Source organism: Amblyomma mixtum, chromosome 10 (genome assembly GCF_055824585.1).
Source record: "Amblyomma mixtum isolate Tamu chromosome 10, ASM5582458v1, whole genome shotgun sequence".
Classification (NCBI taxonomy): domain Eukaryota; kingdom Metazoa; phylum Arthropoda; class Arachnida; order Ixodida; family Ixodidae; genus Amblyomma; species Amblyomma mixtum.
The window spans coordinates 71,090,717-71,107,130 of record NC_143021.1 but is presented as its reverse complement, the minus strand read 5'-3'; the positions used below and the strand labels follow the sequence as shown (position 1 = coordinate 71,107,130).

The window sequence follows — 16,414 nt, the reverse complement described above, 5'->3', positions numbered from 1 at the left end:
CACTTCTTGAGCACATCAAGCAGTTTGTGCGGGAGGAGGTGGCTCGTCAATTATCGCTGGTTACCTCTCAACCCGCCCCTTCGCCATCGCTGTCGCCTTCAATTCAGCGTGTCATCCAGGAGCAGGTAGCTGAGGTCCTGCCGCCCACTAATCCACCCCCTCTGGTCAATGCAACGCTGACATATGCGGAAGCACTCATCCGGCCACGACCTCAGCCGGTTGTTCCCACTTATGCGCCACCTGTCAATGTGTACCCTCAGCAGCAGCTCGCCCCTGCGCTGCCACGCACTCACCACCCTTTGACTCGCACCGGTCCCCGCCCTATCAATCCGTGGCGCACCCCAGATAACCGGCCGATATGCTACGCCTGCGGTCTCGCTGGTTATGTGGCCCGCTGGTGCCGCACGCGCGGCTCCGGTCCTTACGACTACGGGCGCTCGCCAACGTACGACGCTCCAATGCCCTCCGTCCCTGTCTCTTCTCCTCTGCCGCCTCCGAATCCCTCTCTGCCTCGCTCCGACTCCTACAACCGAAGCCATCGGTCACCGTCTCCTCGACGCCGTTCACCCTCTCCTATGTGCCGCCGGTCCCCACCACTTCAAGCGGAAAACTAGGCGCCGCAGTTCCGGAGGCAAGAACTGCGCCGTCAACGACCGTCTCAAGCCCTATTGCCGCTCCTATGAACGTTATTGAAGTGATCGTTGAAGGTCTTCCTGTTGACGCGCTTATTGACACTGGTGCTGCCGTGTCCATCATTAGTCGGAACTTGTGCCGCAAATTAAAAAAAGTGATGACGCCGCTTTCTGACCTTTCGCTTCGCACCGCCAGCGCTGACCCCATTCGCCCTCTCGCAGCGTGCACTGCCCGCCTCGTCATTCAAGGTCTCTCCTACACCATTGAGTTCTTCGTTCTCGCCCGCTCCTCTCATTACATCATCCTCGGGTGGGACTTTCTGTCCGCGCATCGCGCCATCATTGACTGTGCACGTGCTCAAATTGATTTATCGCCGCTATGTGATGCTCTTGTGGACGTCTCCCCTGTTACCGCCGCGCCTATTCTCGCCGCTGACGACGTCGACGTACCAGCTTTCTCTTCTGTTTTCGTGCCGCTGACCTGTGCTACCCTCTCTGACGCTACTGTCCTTTATTCACCCTCTCCTCTTTGTGCGCACCGCAAGTCTGTTTTGCTCCCTCATGCCGTGCTTACCCTTTCTGGTGGTTGTGGCGCTCTGTACGTCGCGAACCCGTTGCCTTTCCCCACCACTTTATATCGGGGAGAATCGCTCGGCACGGTTGATGTCATCGATCTCGACGACGCTTCTCCTGTCCTTGATGACCCTGACACCCATGACATCAACGCCCTCACCCCTCCCGCCGACGTCGCCGACCCGTCCTCCCCGGATATGTTTTCCCATTCTGTCGATGCCGCTCTACCACGTCACCAACGCGCCCAGCTCATCGCTTTGCTGCAGCGCTTCCGCGCATCCTTCGACTCTCCTCAAGCACCGTTGGGTCGTGCAACCGCGGTTCGCCACCATATCGACACTGGCACCCATGGACCCTTGCGCCAACGCCCCTATCGCGTCTCCTCCGCCGAGCGCCGCATCATTGATGAACAGGTGACCGACATGCTGAACCGCGGCGTGATCCAGCCCTCTCACAGCCCGTGGGCTTCTCCAGTCGTGCTCGTCAAGAAAAAGGACGGCTGCATTCGATTCTGCGTAGACTACCGCCGGCTAAACAAAAATACTCGGAAGGACGTCTACCCCCTGCCTCGTATAGATGACGAGCTGGATTGCCTGCAGGGAGCGGAGTACTTTTCTTCGTTGGATCTGCGCTCTGGGTACTGGCAGGTGCCGATGGCCGACGTCGATCGCCCGAAAACAGCTTTTATCACGCCTGATGGCCTGTATGAATTTAATGTGATGCCCTTCGGTCTGTGCAACGCGCCTGCCACTTTTGAGCGTATGATGGACAACATCCTCCGTGGGCTTAAATGGCAGACATGCCTCTGCTACTTGGACGATGTTGTCATCTTCTCCCAGAATTTTCCGTCTCATCTTCTTCGCCTGGAGAGTGTTCTTCGCTGCCTCAGTGACGCTGGCCTGCAGCTGAACTTGAAAAAGTGTCGCTTCGGCGCTCGACAGCTGACTATCCTAGGCCACGTCGTGTCCAAGGATGGTGTACTCCCGGACCCTGCCAAGCTCCGTGCAGTTGCTGATTTCCCGAAGCCCACATCCCTGAAAGAACTCAGAAGCTTTCTTGGCCTTTGTTCTTACTTTCGCCGGTTCGTCAAGAATTTTGCTGCCGTTATCGCCCCGCTGACGCAACTTCTCGCTGGTAGCCACGACCTGTCGGCTTGGTCCCCTGCATGTGACGAAGCTTTTGCAACGCTGCGCCAGCTCCTCACCTCTCCTCCGATCTTGCGCCATTTCGACCCTTCCGCGCCTACAGAACTGCACACAGACGCCAGCGGCATTGGTCTCGGTGCCGTTCTAGCTCAGCGGAAACCTGGTTTCAATGAATACGTCGTTGCCTACGCCAGCCGTGCGCTCACAAAAGCGGAGACTAACTATTCCGTCACTGAAAAAGAATGTTTGGCGATTATTTGGGCGATCGCCAAATTTCGTCCTTACTTATATGGGCGCCCGTTCGATGTCATTACAAATCACCATGCCCTTTGTTGGCTGTCGTCACTCAAAGATCCATCTGGCCGCCTCGCTCGTTGGGCTCTGCGTTTACAAGATTACGACATTCGGGTCATTTATCGTTCCGGTCGTAAACACTCCGACGCCGACGCTCTCTCGCGCTCCCCTGTGACCTCTGAGCCTGACCCGCCATCTATTTCCGGCCTCACACCTTCTCTTGACACTATTGATATGGCTTCTGAGCAGCGCAAGGATCCTTGGATTACTTCTCTTCTGGATTTCTTAGACAACCGATCAGCCCGCCTCCCTTCTCGAGCGCTCCGTCGTCAAGCTCATCACTTTGTCGTGCATGACCAGCTGCTGTACCGTCGAAATTACCTCCCCGACGGTCGCAAATGGCTGCTCGTGATCCCCAGGCATCTCCGCTCCGCCATTTGTGCCAGTTATCACGACGACCCGCAATGTGCTCATGCCGGTGTGCTGAAAACTTTTACCCGCCTGCGTCTTCGGTATTATTGGCGGGTTATGTACCGTTTTGTCCGCCAGTACATACGCTGTTGTCTGGAATGTCAGCGCCGCAAAAACCCACCACCGCACTCACCTGCTCCTCTGCAACCGTTACCGTGTCCGGCCCGACCATTCGACCGTGTTGGAATCGACCTTTATGGCCCTCTTCCCAGCACTGCCGCCGGGAACCGCTGGATCATCGTCGCCATTGATCATCTCACGAGCTATGCGGAAACTGCCCCGTTGCCAGCTGCGACGGCCTCTGACGTAGCCGGTTTCATACTACAGAATATCATTCTTCGTCACGGTGCGCCTCAGGAATTGCTCAGCGATCGGGGTCGCGTCTTCTTGTCCGGCGTAGTGGAAGCCCTTCTTCGGGAGTGTCATATCGGTCATCACACGACGTCTTCGTACCATCCGCAGACGAACGGCATGACCGAACGCTTTAACCGGACCCTCGGCGACATGATGGCCAAGTACGTTTCTACCGATCACTCCGACTGGGACCGCGTTCTACCTTTCGTTACCTACGCTTACAATTCTGCAACGCAAGCCACTACTAGTTTTTCCCCGTATTTTCTTCTCTACGGACGCGAGCCTTCCTCCATCATGGACACCATACTCCCTTACCGCCCCGATTCGTCCGACTTTACAACCGTCTCTCAAGCCGCTGCGCATGCCGAAGAATGCCGTCAACTCGCCCGTTCCTTTACTTCTCACGATCAGCACCGTCAGAAAAGCGCCCGCGCCGCTTCTTCCGGTCTGCCGCCGTCATATCTGCCTGAATCCTTCGTTTGGCTGTGGGTGCCCTCCTCCAGCCCCGGACAGTCTACAAAACTACTGAGCAAATACCAGGGCCCCTATCGTGTTATTCAGCAGGTCTCCCCAGTTAATTATCTGGTCGAGCCCATCACGCCTTCGTCTGACCATCGCCGCCGCGGTCGTGAAATTCTGCACTTAGACCGCCTGAAGCCCTACTACGACCCAGCCATCGTCTCGTGCCCTTAGGCCGCCAGGATGGCGCCTCTTCACCCCGGGGGTATTGTAAGAAAGAGAGTTGGAGTTCGATGCCCCAGCAGCTAGCGCCGACGAAGGCGAGGAAGAAGATAGGCGAAGCCGACGAAGTTCGGGTTTTGCGCTTGCGAACGCTGGCCTGCTGAGAGGCACCGCTGGGACAAGGACTGTGCCCGTCCACGCTAACTGTGCGAGTTTCCACATTACACTTATAACACAAATTACACATTATACCGACGAGATAGGAACTATCGGAGGGGAGGGGGAGTTCTCTTGCAGTGAAAAATTGCTTATCATCTTCACTCATAGGTCATGACGAAAACTTAGAACTTACATGGATACGTATCGGCAATGCGCCTCCCAAGGCGATCTTTGGCATATGTTATCGGCCACCTGATTTCATCCCATCCTTCTGTGATCTCTTAGATAAGGCCCTAACCGATATTGAAAATACATTTCCTGGCATACCTATCTTTTTGTTTGGCGACTTCAATTACCCTAACATCAATTGGTCTCTCATGTCTACCTCAAATGGTTCGTCAGCCGACTCCAGACAATTTATCGACCTAGTGCTAGATCATTACCTCCAGCAAATGGTATCATGGCCTAATAGAGCCGATAACGCTCTAGACCTGCTCACGTCATCCCCCGATAGTGTAACATGTATAAAACTCCTGCCCGGTATCAGCGATCACAACCTGCTTGACATTACCATTTCATTAGCTATCAAAAAGCGATCACCCGCAAGAAAACTAATCACGGATTACAAAAGAGCAAACTTTGAAAGCATTAATCACAGACTTGATGAGTTTTTGGAAACTTTCCACAGTTCTTATCTAACTCGCACGGTAAATGCTAATTGGGAGTTGTTTAAGAACACATTAGTCAACTTAAAAAACCAATATATTCCTACAATTCTCGTAAAATCTGACAATAACAACCCCTGGTTTAATAAACGCCTCAAATCACTACTAAATCGAAAAAAACGACTTTGCAAGACTGCAAAGGAGAGCAACAATCCTGAAAAATGGACTGGAAAAAAGCCCGAATAATACCGGTTTTTAAATCAGGTAACCGTTCAAGCCCATTTAACTATCGCCCAATATCCCTGACTAGTATTCCTTCAAAACTCTTTGAACATATTATAGCATCTAACCTTATGGCACACCTTGAATCAATTAACTTCTTCTATCCACAACAGCATGGTTTCAGGAAACTATATTCATGTGAAACGCAACTAGCCGAATTTACTCATGATCTATTGCAGTACATGGATGACCATTACCAGATCGATTCCATCTTTTTAGATTTTTCGAAGGCGTTTGATCGTGTCCCTCATAATCACTTGTTGCTAACATTGTCCGGCCTTGGTTTAACACAAAAACTGTTACCATGGATAGAACACTACTTGAAAGGACGTGTTCAGTGCACATGTGCTAACAATTACACATCTCCTCTCTCGAGCGTAACATCCGGTGTTCCTGAGGGCGCCGTGTTGCCCCCATTACTGTTCCTAATTTACATCGATGATCTGCCCTCCAACATTAAATCTAAACTGAGATTGTTCGCCGATGATTGCATCGTATACCGCGCCATAACTAACCAAGACGACACGTGCACCCTCCAACAAGACCTAAATGCTATCTCACTTTGGTGTGAAACATGGCTCATGCCTTTAAACACGACTAAATGTAAAGTCATGACATTTCCCCGCCTTCGCAACCAGATTAAGACTACCTACTACCTCAACTCTACACCCGTTGCCTACACATCATCACACAAATATCTTGGCCTGCACATGACACCATCGCTATCATGGATAACACATATTGAAACCATTTGCTCCGAAGCCTCACGCGTTCTCGGCTACATGCGGCGTAGTATCTCCGACTCATCCTCAGACATTAAAAAGCTAGCATATCTCACATTCGTCAGACCAAAGCTTGAATACGCATCAGCCATCTGGAACCCGTCTCAATCATACCTCGCCACTAACCTCGAAGCCATTCAAAACCGTGCAGCACGATTTATCACCTCGAACTACTCAAGAAATTCCAGCGTCACCTCAATGAAAAGAGAACTCCACTTGCCGTTCCTCGCATCACGCCGCATAATATCTCGTTTGTGCCTTCTTCACGCATTCTATTATCACCCACGGTCCAGACATGAGCTACTAACAACACCACTACGAAGATCTTCCCGTTTAAGCAACAGCCAGTCTCTAGCACGAATTTCCACCCGCACCCTTGCAATGAGTAGCTCATTTTTCCCTCATGCAATAGTCTTATCGAATTCCGTACCCGAAAACATAGCCGAATGCACAGACAGAAAACAATTCCGTAATAAGCTAAAACTTCAGCCATCCTGAATAGACTGTCCCTTTTGTACTCTTTTGTTACTTAGTTTAGTTGTATTTCTGCGCCTTAGCGTAATTTTGTTTCTCTTCCGCTTGCTTGGTTGCTGTTATTTGACTTAGATGTATGTCTGCATTTTTTACTGTATTTTTTTCTTGCTTTTGTTTTTGCTTGCCTTCATTGTATTTTGTATTTTGCTCTTCACATTTTTCCACGTTCAAGATTTTTTTACATCATGTTAATTCGCCTCCCCCTTATGTAATGCCCTCGGGCCCTTAAGGAGAAAATAAATGAAATGAAATGAAAAAGCAACAAACACAGTGAACAAGAACTTTCAGGCCGTCACTCAGACGAACTCTAAGTCCATAATGTTGGCAAGTGTGCCTTGTCTTTTTTCATCTGCCTCCTCCCATCATCATCATCCCCCATCATGACCCTTTGTTTTCTCCTCTTCCCATTCCCTAGTGCAGAGTAGGTGCCGAGATGTACATTTTTCAGGCCTACCTTTCTGCGTTTCCTGTGAATGAACCCTCTCTCTAAGTTCAATAACAAGTGTAATTGCTCTTTTAGAGGAATTTAACCTGCAGACGCTGAAAAAGCAGGTGTCGGGAAGCAAGTCTGGTGTGCTGAACACCTTCTTTACGGCAAAGACCCAAAAAGTTGCCTGTCCGTTCAGGGGGATTGTAACAGAGAGAGGAAGTCGACAGGGCCAAGTAAGCAGGCTTCTGCAAGCCCACCTGAGAAACCTAAAGGCAGAAAACCCTTTAAAATTGACGGATGTAACCACTTGGTTGAAGTGCTATAAATAGCCCTCCCTGTGCTAACTGTGCGGTGTCTGATGATGTCGAAGAACTATTTTATTCTATTCCCAATGGAGAACCTTTCAGTGCTTTACGGGAGCTCTCGAAGCGGGTGACGTCGTCGACTTCCGTGACTCTTGCTGTGTGTCGGTGGATTAATTTTTTGGGCTGCTTAGGTTTTATTTAAGGTCAACCGTTGTTTCATTTGATGGTAAATTTTATGTTCAAAGGAACGGAATGTGTACTGCCTCCAGCCTTGTGCCACTGCTGTGCGAAATCTTTCCTCCTAAATTAGATCGAGTGCTGAAGCGTAATTTGAGCCATGCCTTCGTTTGTAGTGTTTTGAGATATGTATATGATTTTCTTATCATTTTAAAACTTTCATCTAACGATATCCTAGCTAAGGTAGCATATGAGCCTTTTTCCGGTTGTTCGCGCTCTCTCAATTTTACTCTTGAGCTTCCGCAAGATGGGTACATCCAGTTTCTAGACATAAGGTGATATTTTAATCAACATGACCATGTTTGCTGGGCTTTTCAGCCGATATCGAAGGGAGCCCTACTGCCCTTCTACACATCCCTTTCAAAACTTGTCAAACGGACCTTGGCGTCTGGACGTTTTAAGTCTGAGTTTTTGAAATCGTGCCTTCAAAAAGTGCACCCCAGATTACATCTTCAAGTTGAGCGACTCCAGGAGGAGGGCTTTCCGAGCTCACTGTTAAAATCTGTCGCCGATTGCCTGTCCAAAAAGCTGCTAAGGTTTAGCTTTGGTTAAATCTGGTAGGTTGCGTAAACATCCATAGCGTTCCATTCGGGATCATCACCGGTTGAAGACGATTCGGTTTCGACAGAGGCGCGGTGCGCCCGTCTAGCAGCGTCTTGAGCGCGCCGCTTAGCAAGGTGCTGTTCACGTTCTTCATCTGTCTCCGAAGCCCGTTGTCGTTTCCTGGCTTCGGCAAGCCGACGTAGCCCCCCTTTCTGTTTATCAGGCGGCATAACGATGGAGCCGGCAAGCGAGCGAACGCATCTTATACCCCCCCTCGTTCTCCACCCTCCTCTCCACACTCCGCAGCTGGCGAGAGCGCGGCGAGGGCAGCGCCTCGCGCCGCCCTTCAAGGTCAAACGTGCCTCGCGGCCGCCCCGACGCGAAGGGCTGAAGCAGTCGTAATATTGCTTTCGCAATAAAAAGCTTCTTAAGACTGCAGGAAAAGACACCTTTTCCCATGAGCCAGCTGGCGGAAATAAGTATGTAGTCTTAGCATGTCATCATAAGATTTCTCATAATCGTAAGATCTCAGGTAGGTATGGCGTTGATATGATCATGTCTGCGCCCTGTAAGCTTTTTAAACTCTGCAGTTTGGTGGAGAAGCACACTTCAAAGCCTGCAATTTATGGCACAAGGCATTGTAAAGCTGCTCTACATTGTAAAGCAGTGTAAACGAAACTCCAGAAAAGGGCGTCATAGCTTTCTTCAGTGTTGGGCAGAATTTCGAGCCCATATTTGACACACTAGCCCCAATATGTTCCAGAGCACATATCGCAACACCTTCCATAAAAACAACAGTAACGCTCATTGGTCATCTTCGTAGGCCTTGCATATTTCGCAGGGGTCTTGCTTCGGCACCTGCGCCAGTTAGTTTTCCGCGGCGGAGGGGCTGGTGCGCATGGTGGAGATCTAACGGAGAAAGGGAGCAGCAAGAGGTGGCAGCTCGGTGGGGAAGGCAGTGGGTCAGCTGCGTTTCTGCGCGTAAGAGCCAGATGGCGCCAGACGTCAGCAGCCAGACGTCAGCAGGCGAAGAAGGACGGCTGCGGCAGTGGCGCCTGTTGTCGCGAGTGCGCCAACAACGACCGTAGTGTGAAACGAGGAGACGATTGTGCCACGATACGAGAAAAGAGGCGTCGAAGGCGGCGGCGCTAGAGTGGCGTCTCGGAAAGGGGATGAGATGGATGAGACGGGGATGAGAGGGTTTAGCTTAAGTTGAGGAGAATTTAGCGAGCTATGGAAAGAACAATTACAGGTGTAACGTTAAGGGATCGGAAGTGAGCAGAGTTGGTGAGGGAACGAACGGGTGATGGAACAAAACATCCTAGTCAAAATCAGGAGAAGGGAATGGGCTTGTAATGCGAAGGCAAGATAACCATTGGTCCTTAAAGGGCCACTGACCAGGGTCCGGACATTTTTGAAAAACAAGCCCGCTGCATAGATGAGGCATTGAAGATAACCTCTGCAAAATACTAGAGCCATGCGCGCCCCGAAAAGCTGCGAAAATTCAAATCAAAGCCCGCTCGTTCTTTCCTTCAAAAAAAGGGCCGGCCTACTACTCTGAACCCCGTTGACGTCATGGGGGGTTACTTTCGCTAAAGGCACTCCATTGGTGCATCGTTCTGACTGACGGGAGAAGGTTGGGCGTAGCCTTGGCGTCGCGCCGTCTGCACAACGCTTTCCGCAGCGCCTTTTGTTCTTGCTCATGCCTGCAAACCCGCATGAAGGAACAAAAAAAAACTTCGGAGGGAGGGTGCGGCGACAGCCTTGAACCCTAGCCATAAAAAGTAAAAAATAGTAAAACTGAGGGAGTTGGTTCGCCCCCCCCCCGCCGTGATCACGTTACGAGACGCTCTGCGTGCGCGCTCCTTTCTCAGTTTTTTTTCTTCTATGCAAGCCCCCCAAAACAAGGTTTTAATTACTAGTGCAGCAGAGCCTTTCCCTCGCTCGCCCACTTCACCGCTCCGCACAGACACCGCTTATCCTTCATGCATCTTGCGTACGCCTTGACTCCAATGAACGACATGGGCTTCGGAGCGGAGAAAAGACACAAACACACAGAACACAAACACACATGAAGAAAAGCAAACGGGCGGTTGCCGGGCCCGCACTTCGCCGTGTGTTTCGAACAGAACCGACTTCCGCCCCTCCGCTCGTGAAGCGGTGGGGAGGCCTAAAAAAATGAAAAGGTGGCTCGCTAACTGGGAATGACAAACAGATGTATGAAAGGATGCGCGCTAACAAGTCTAGATGGTCGAGCCGATAGCGCCTCTCGATCGTTCAGTGTGCGCACCCGCAGCGCCCCCCCCCCCGTCCCCTCGAACGGACCCAGCAGCAAACACCAAGAAAAGAATTCTATTGAAGGCGGGGCCATGACGTAGCCCTGTGACGCACTCCACAAACACGACGCCTCCGGCTTACATCGGTGAACGAAGGGGTGATTTTGCCTTGCCGAGCCTACTCGACGAGGAGCGGGAGAGAAAAATTTCGAGGAGGGAATGGAAGGAGAGGAGGCTCTTTTCTTGGTTTTTGCTGCTGGGTCTGTTCGAGGGGAGGGGGGGGGGCGCTGCGGGCGCGCACACTGAACGATCGAGAGGCGCGATCGGCTCGACCACCTAGACTTGTTAGCGAGCGCATCCTTTCATACATCTGTTTGTCATTCCCAGTTAGCGAGTCACCTTTTCATTTTTTTAGGCATCCCCACCGCTTCACGAGCGGAGGGGCGGAAGTCGGTTCTGTTCGAAACACACGGCGAAGTGCGGGCCCGGCAACCGCCCATTTGCTTTTCTTCATGTGTGTTTGTGTCTTTTCTCCGCTCCGAAGCCCATGTCGTTCATTGGAGTCAATGCGTACGCAAGATACATGAAGGATAAGCGGTGTCTGTGCGGAGCGGTCAAGTGGGCGAGCGAGGGAAAGGCTCTGCTGCACTACTAATTAAAACCTTGTTTTGGGGGGCTTGCATAGAAGAAAAAAAAAAATGGCTGATGCTTAGCTAAGGTTAAGCCTAGTCAGATGCGAAGCATATTGATGGCTAGGCTTGGTAATACATGGCTTTCCTTGGTTGAATACTTGGTCATTTTAATACAACCACTAGAAGCCTTCGTCGTGGGGGAAGACAACGGCATGGCTACAGCGGAACGCCGACTAACCCCGAGACGCGCGTTGGGTGAGCGCCTGGATTGCCACGGAAGCCGCGTCCGCCTGCCCGGTGGAGCGAGCGCTTCACCTACACCGAGTGTGAACGCGCGTTCGAAATGCGCGGGAGTGTGACGTCACCATACCACGTGATTCACACGGCGTGCAACCGCAGCGACGGCACAAGTTGGAGCCCCGTCTCTCATCTGTCGTGACGTCATTGTGTCACGTGGTGTGACGTCACCATACCACCTGGTCTGCACGGCGTGCAACCCCAGCGACGGCACGAGTTGGAGCCCCGTCTCTCATCTGTTGTGACGTCGTTGTGTCACGGGGTGTGCACGGTGTGTAACCGTCACGAAAGGCTTGGGTTACCTATTGTAATATGCTTTGCATAAAAACTGAGAAGGGAGCGCCCACGCAGAGCGTCTCGTGACGTGATCACGGCGGGGGGGCGAACCAACTCCCTCAGTTTTACTATTTTTTTACTTTTTATGGCTAGGGTTCAAGGCTGTCGCCGCACGCTCTCTCCGCAGTTTTTTTTTTGTTCCTTCATGCGGCTTTGTAGGCATGAGCCAGAACAGAATGCGCTGCGGAAAGCGTTATGCAGACGACGCGACGCCAAGGCTACGCCCAACCTTTTCCCGTCAGTCAGAAGGATGCACCAATGGAGTGCCTTTAGCGAAAGTAACCCCCCATGACGTCAACGGGGTTCAGAGTAGTGGGGCGGGCCGTTTTTGTTGAAGGAAAGAACGAGCGGGCTTTGATTTGAATTTTCGCAGTTTTTCGGGGCGCGCATGACTGTAGTATTTTGCAGAGGTTATCTTCGATGCCTCATCTATGCAGTGGGCTTGTTTTTCAAAAATGTCCGGACCCTGGGCAGTGGCCCTTTAAGGGTAACGGAGTGGATTCAAAGAGAAGGCAAGAGTAGCAGGGGGCGGCAGAACGTTAGGTGGGCGGAGGAGATTTAAGAAGTCTGCGGGGATGCGTTGGCCGCAACTGGGAGAGGGCAGGATTAATTGGAGAGACGTGGGACAGGCCTTTACCTCTCAGACTGACGATGATGATCAAAAAGGTACTGCGGTCGCTTCGTTGCGGTGGGGATTGTTCTCCTCCCCCCTGTGAGGACCACTGCTCGGGGTGGGGGGTAGTCCATCACGGAAGACATGGCCTTCCACAATGTACGTGCGAGGTGCACCAGAGGACGCACTCATCGCAGCTCCCAGGGTGCTTTAGATGATAAAAACTTGCGTAACCGAGTTCGCACTTTTAAACATATCAAGTGAAGGAGGGGTTCCACCTGGTTATTTTGTTGCATATTCTGCCATCGTTTACTGCACTGCCGTACTTAAAAGAAACACTTGGACAACCTTGCGCACTAAGGCCTCAGCTCAGCACTGGCCTCTAAGAAAAGTGGTTTAGTGATTGGCATATAATCTTCCTATCACTGATTGTTGCCCTATGAAAAAGTTGTGGGCGTGCTGAGTGAGAGTATGGCCGACAAAACTTCTTTTAGCACCCCTTTTCTCTTTCGTCTTCATTTGCGGTTTCTCGTGGTCCTTTGTTTTGTATTGCAATATTTGCAGACTTTTTGCTCAAGCTGAGCTAAAGTTCAGTGCGAGTGAAGCGAGGACGAAAGTTAAAAAGCCGCTGAATTTAGCAGAACAATACGAATATGTAAACCAAGAGGTGGCTGGAAAGGAAGGGCAAGTTTATTTTTTCTTAATCGCAGGAGGTGCGGCACCGCCTTTTATGCGCCGCGCGTAACTGATTAAGAGCGCTGCTGAATTTAAAACACTTCATCGTCAGCACCATGAAGATGCTTACGCTTGCTGAATGCGACAGCTATCGTGCAAATTTCTGCAGTTAGGAATTTCTATTGCGCAGGTTATTCGACTACGCCGACGGGGCGAGCGACCAGCAGTGCCGGACCTCCTGCAGCTGATGCTGGACTCCCAGGAAAAGTCATTGCTGGAGGGAGATAAAGACGGCTTTACGATAACTGACACGCAGCTGGTGGCAAATTCGTTCTTTTCGCTGGCGGCCGGCTATGAGACGACGGCGACGGCGCTGGCGTTCATTCTCTACGAGCTGGCCAGGCATCCGGAGGAGCAGGACAGGATCTACAAAGAATTGACCTCGGTGTGTTCAGACTTCTTTAGTTCAGGCGAAATATTTCTATTGCTGTACTGGCAGTATCGTGAACTAACAATGAGGGTTTCGTCTATTGAAGCAGGGCGTAGACACCCACCATGAGGCGTTCGAATGTGGCAATGTTTACGATTCGTGGTGGCTGCCTGCTATAAAGCAGCGCCTTCTACAGACATGTCGCGCTAATTTTGTCGAACCGAGCGACGCACGCCGTTATCGAAGCTTTGGAATTCCGCCCGTGACACGCGTGGTAACAGCCTTCTTGGAATGCTTTTTCCGAGATACAATTCGAGTGCGATTACGGCGTCAGAGCGGACACGGTAGCCGTAGTTTGGCCGCTAAATTCCTTAGGAGAGGTTCGCGCGCAACGAGGTGAAATAAGAAAGGGCATATCGTATAGTTAAGAAAAACTTTTAAGAGGCGAGTTTTCATTGCGAATTTTGTTCGGTGCACAATTCCGGTGCGCAACCCTCTACATGAGGAAGACGCGAATTCTGCCGCATTACGGCTAGGCGCAGTGTGCAGCCATCGCAGCGACGCTGTCATTGGTCGCAGTGGGTGCTGGGCGGAAAAGAAGGGGCTGCAGCATAACACAGAAGATGGCAAAATAGCAGAAAGAAAAAAAAGCTTGGCGGCTACCGGCACCTGCATGCTCAGCAGCAGCAAATCTACACCACCTTGGGGGATTCCCCTAAACATTTGACCAACACAGTTCACACTTCGGGTTATTGATCAATTCGCCCTCGCCTTACCATAAGCTTGCCGTCCCGGTTAGCTCAATTGGTAAAGCGACTGCTCCGGTGAAGCGGTGGTTCCGGATTCGGACCCCGGACCAGGACGAATTTTTGTTTAGCTACGAAGTTTCTGAGAAAGCTGTAGCTTTCTTTTGTAGCCGTATGGCTGCGCTCGGGTGGATGTCAGGGAGTAATTACTCCCTCATTACAAATCTACTCCTCCTTGGGGGATTCCCCTAAACATTTGACCAGCATTACCAAAGTAGTGCCTTGAGCGACCGCTACGTGCACTTGAGCTGTTGCCGCATGAGTCTGTTTACATATCGATCGGGATCTTTCATCGTAACAGAAGCCACTTAAAAGGAGTGTCATGATGCTGGGTCACTAAATAATTATGGGTTACAAATATCCTTGAGGAATATACCTGCCTGGCCAGGTTACCAGGGAATAAAAGAGTTGGTTTCTACGTTTTACAGCTGCTCGAAGACCAATCAAGGGACAGCGGCAACCAGAGTGATGCCGGAGAGCTGGACTACGGCCAGCTGCGCAGTCTACAACGTTTGGACGCTGTTATATGCGAGTGCCTGCGGCTCTATCCACCTGTTATATCCTTCGTCGCCAGGAACTGCAGCCGGGACGCGACCGTCGGGGGGTGGCATATTCCAGCAGGCGTCAACGTAATGGTACATGTGTGGCACGTCCACCACGACCCCGATTTCTGGCCCGATCCGTATCGGTTTGACCCTGACCGGTTTCAAATTCAGCCTACGTCGGGTGCTGACAGTAACAATGGAACATTTTCTTTTCGTAACTGGCGCCCGCGCCACCCGGCTTCGTTTCTTCCGTTCGGCTTAGGACCACGGGAGTGCATTGGACGCCGGCTTGCTCTACTTGAAATTAAGATGGTGGTTATCAAGATTATTCAACGTTACCGCCTAGCACTGCCAGACAACGAAGAAGCCAAGCACGGGCTCAAGATCAAGGCCCGAGTGATGATGATTTACCCTGAGAATCACATCAAGCTACTTATCGAGAGACGAAATGCAGTTTGATGCCCACCCGTTATTTATTTCCAAAATCAGCAGGTAGCAGCTCCGCCCCGACAGGAGGTGCTTAGAATCAAACGAAATTTATTCCAAAATCACGAAGTACGTTGCAGCGCTGTGGGTGCAGGCAAAAAGCCCTCCAGAGGCTTGACGGCCCCTACACCCCACTATCGAACACTTTTCAGAAACAGCAGTGCTGGTGGTGACTATATTATGAATGAACACAAAAGAATAGGAAAATTCGGGACAACACGAAGGAAACAAAAAAAATCACTTGTGCAATCTGCTTTCAGAATGAGGAGATACATTCCGAGCTAAGAGTGATTGGCAAACTGTATTTTAACACGTTGCCGCCCATAATTTGTTCGCGTGCGAGGAACTACCCAGGCTTGTCGTGGTGCATACACTGGTTCGTAATGTTAATGAGGCGAGATCTTTGGGGTATGTGTCATTTTTGGATATGCCGTGGCGGCAGCGTGAAGTAGGTATTGAACTGTGCAATGCGGTGACGGTTAGAAGCTTCAGTTCATCAAAGATTGATTGTTTGTGGGGTTATGGGGTTAATGTTAGCTTTTTAAATGGCACGTGTGACTTTTTTCTCTAACCTTTCCTCACAGCTTTACCAAAGCTGAGCGGAATCTTAATTCCGCTGAGCTGTGCACCGGGAAAACGGGCCACTGCATCAACTTTAGATGATTAGAGCATGCGAATTCCCTAGCAGATTCACAGGGGCAGCATCTGCCTAAGCATTTTAAGACCGGCAAGCATGATGACCAGAATGCACTGCGCTTTTTGGCAGGACTAAGGTTACCGGATACGCGAGGAAAAAGAAAGAACGCAAAATTTTTCCATCTTTCCAAATGGCGAGATTAGGGCCTGACAGATGTGTTAGTGAGGCGTCTATCAACCTGTGCCGCAAGAAGTTGAAATTTCTTGGGTTAAACGCATTTTTACGGTTTTTGTCTGAGTGGTCGGTGCGCATGCGCTTTGTTGTTGAAGGAAGGAGGCGTTGCTGCAATAAACCAGTCGTTAGTTTTCGCTCATCCCGTGTGCTTCTTCTGTTTTGTCCTGTACTTTTTTATGCATTTATTTCTATACTCCGTTTCATAAATAGCAAGCACCGCTGCCAAAGCTAGCGCGCCTGTTCGAGCATGCTAAGTCCGGACGCAAAAAAATAGTTCGTCACACATTCAAAGCGAACACAAACATACTTCGTGGCGACAAATCTTAAGTGCCGTGACTGGCCCCTCCTGGACTTCGTTTT

At 50.9% G+C, this 16,414-nt stretch overlaps 1 protein-coding gene across 1 annotated transcript in view; it reads left to right on the top strand.

Annotated features, from left to right (window-relative positions):
* LOC149326092 (cytochrome P450 3A4-like) overlaps positions 1 to 16,184 on the top strand; it is a 174,260-nt gene extending 158,076 nt beyond the window's left edge. Inside the window, exons 5-6 of the mRNA XM_089564474.1 lie at positions 13,107 to 13,361; positions 14,581 to 16,184. Of these exons, the coding sequence (XP_089420600.1) occupies positions 13,107 to 13,361; positions 14,581 to 15,156 (831 nt within the window). The 3' untranslated portion in view covers positions 15,157 to 16,184. The remainder of the gene's footprint in view (positions 1 to 13,106; positions 13,362 to 14,580) is intronic.
* Positions 16,185 to 16,414: the final 230 nt, after the last annotated feature.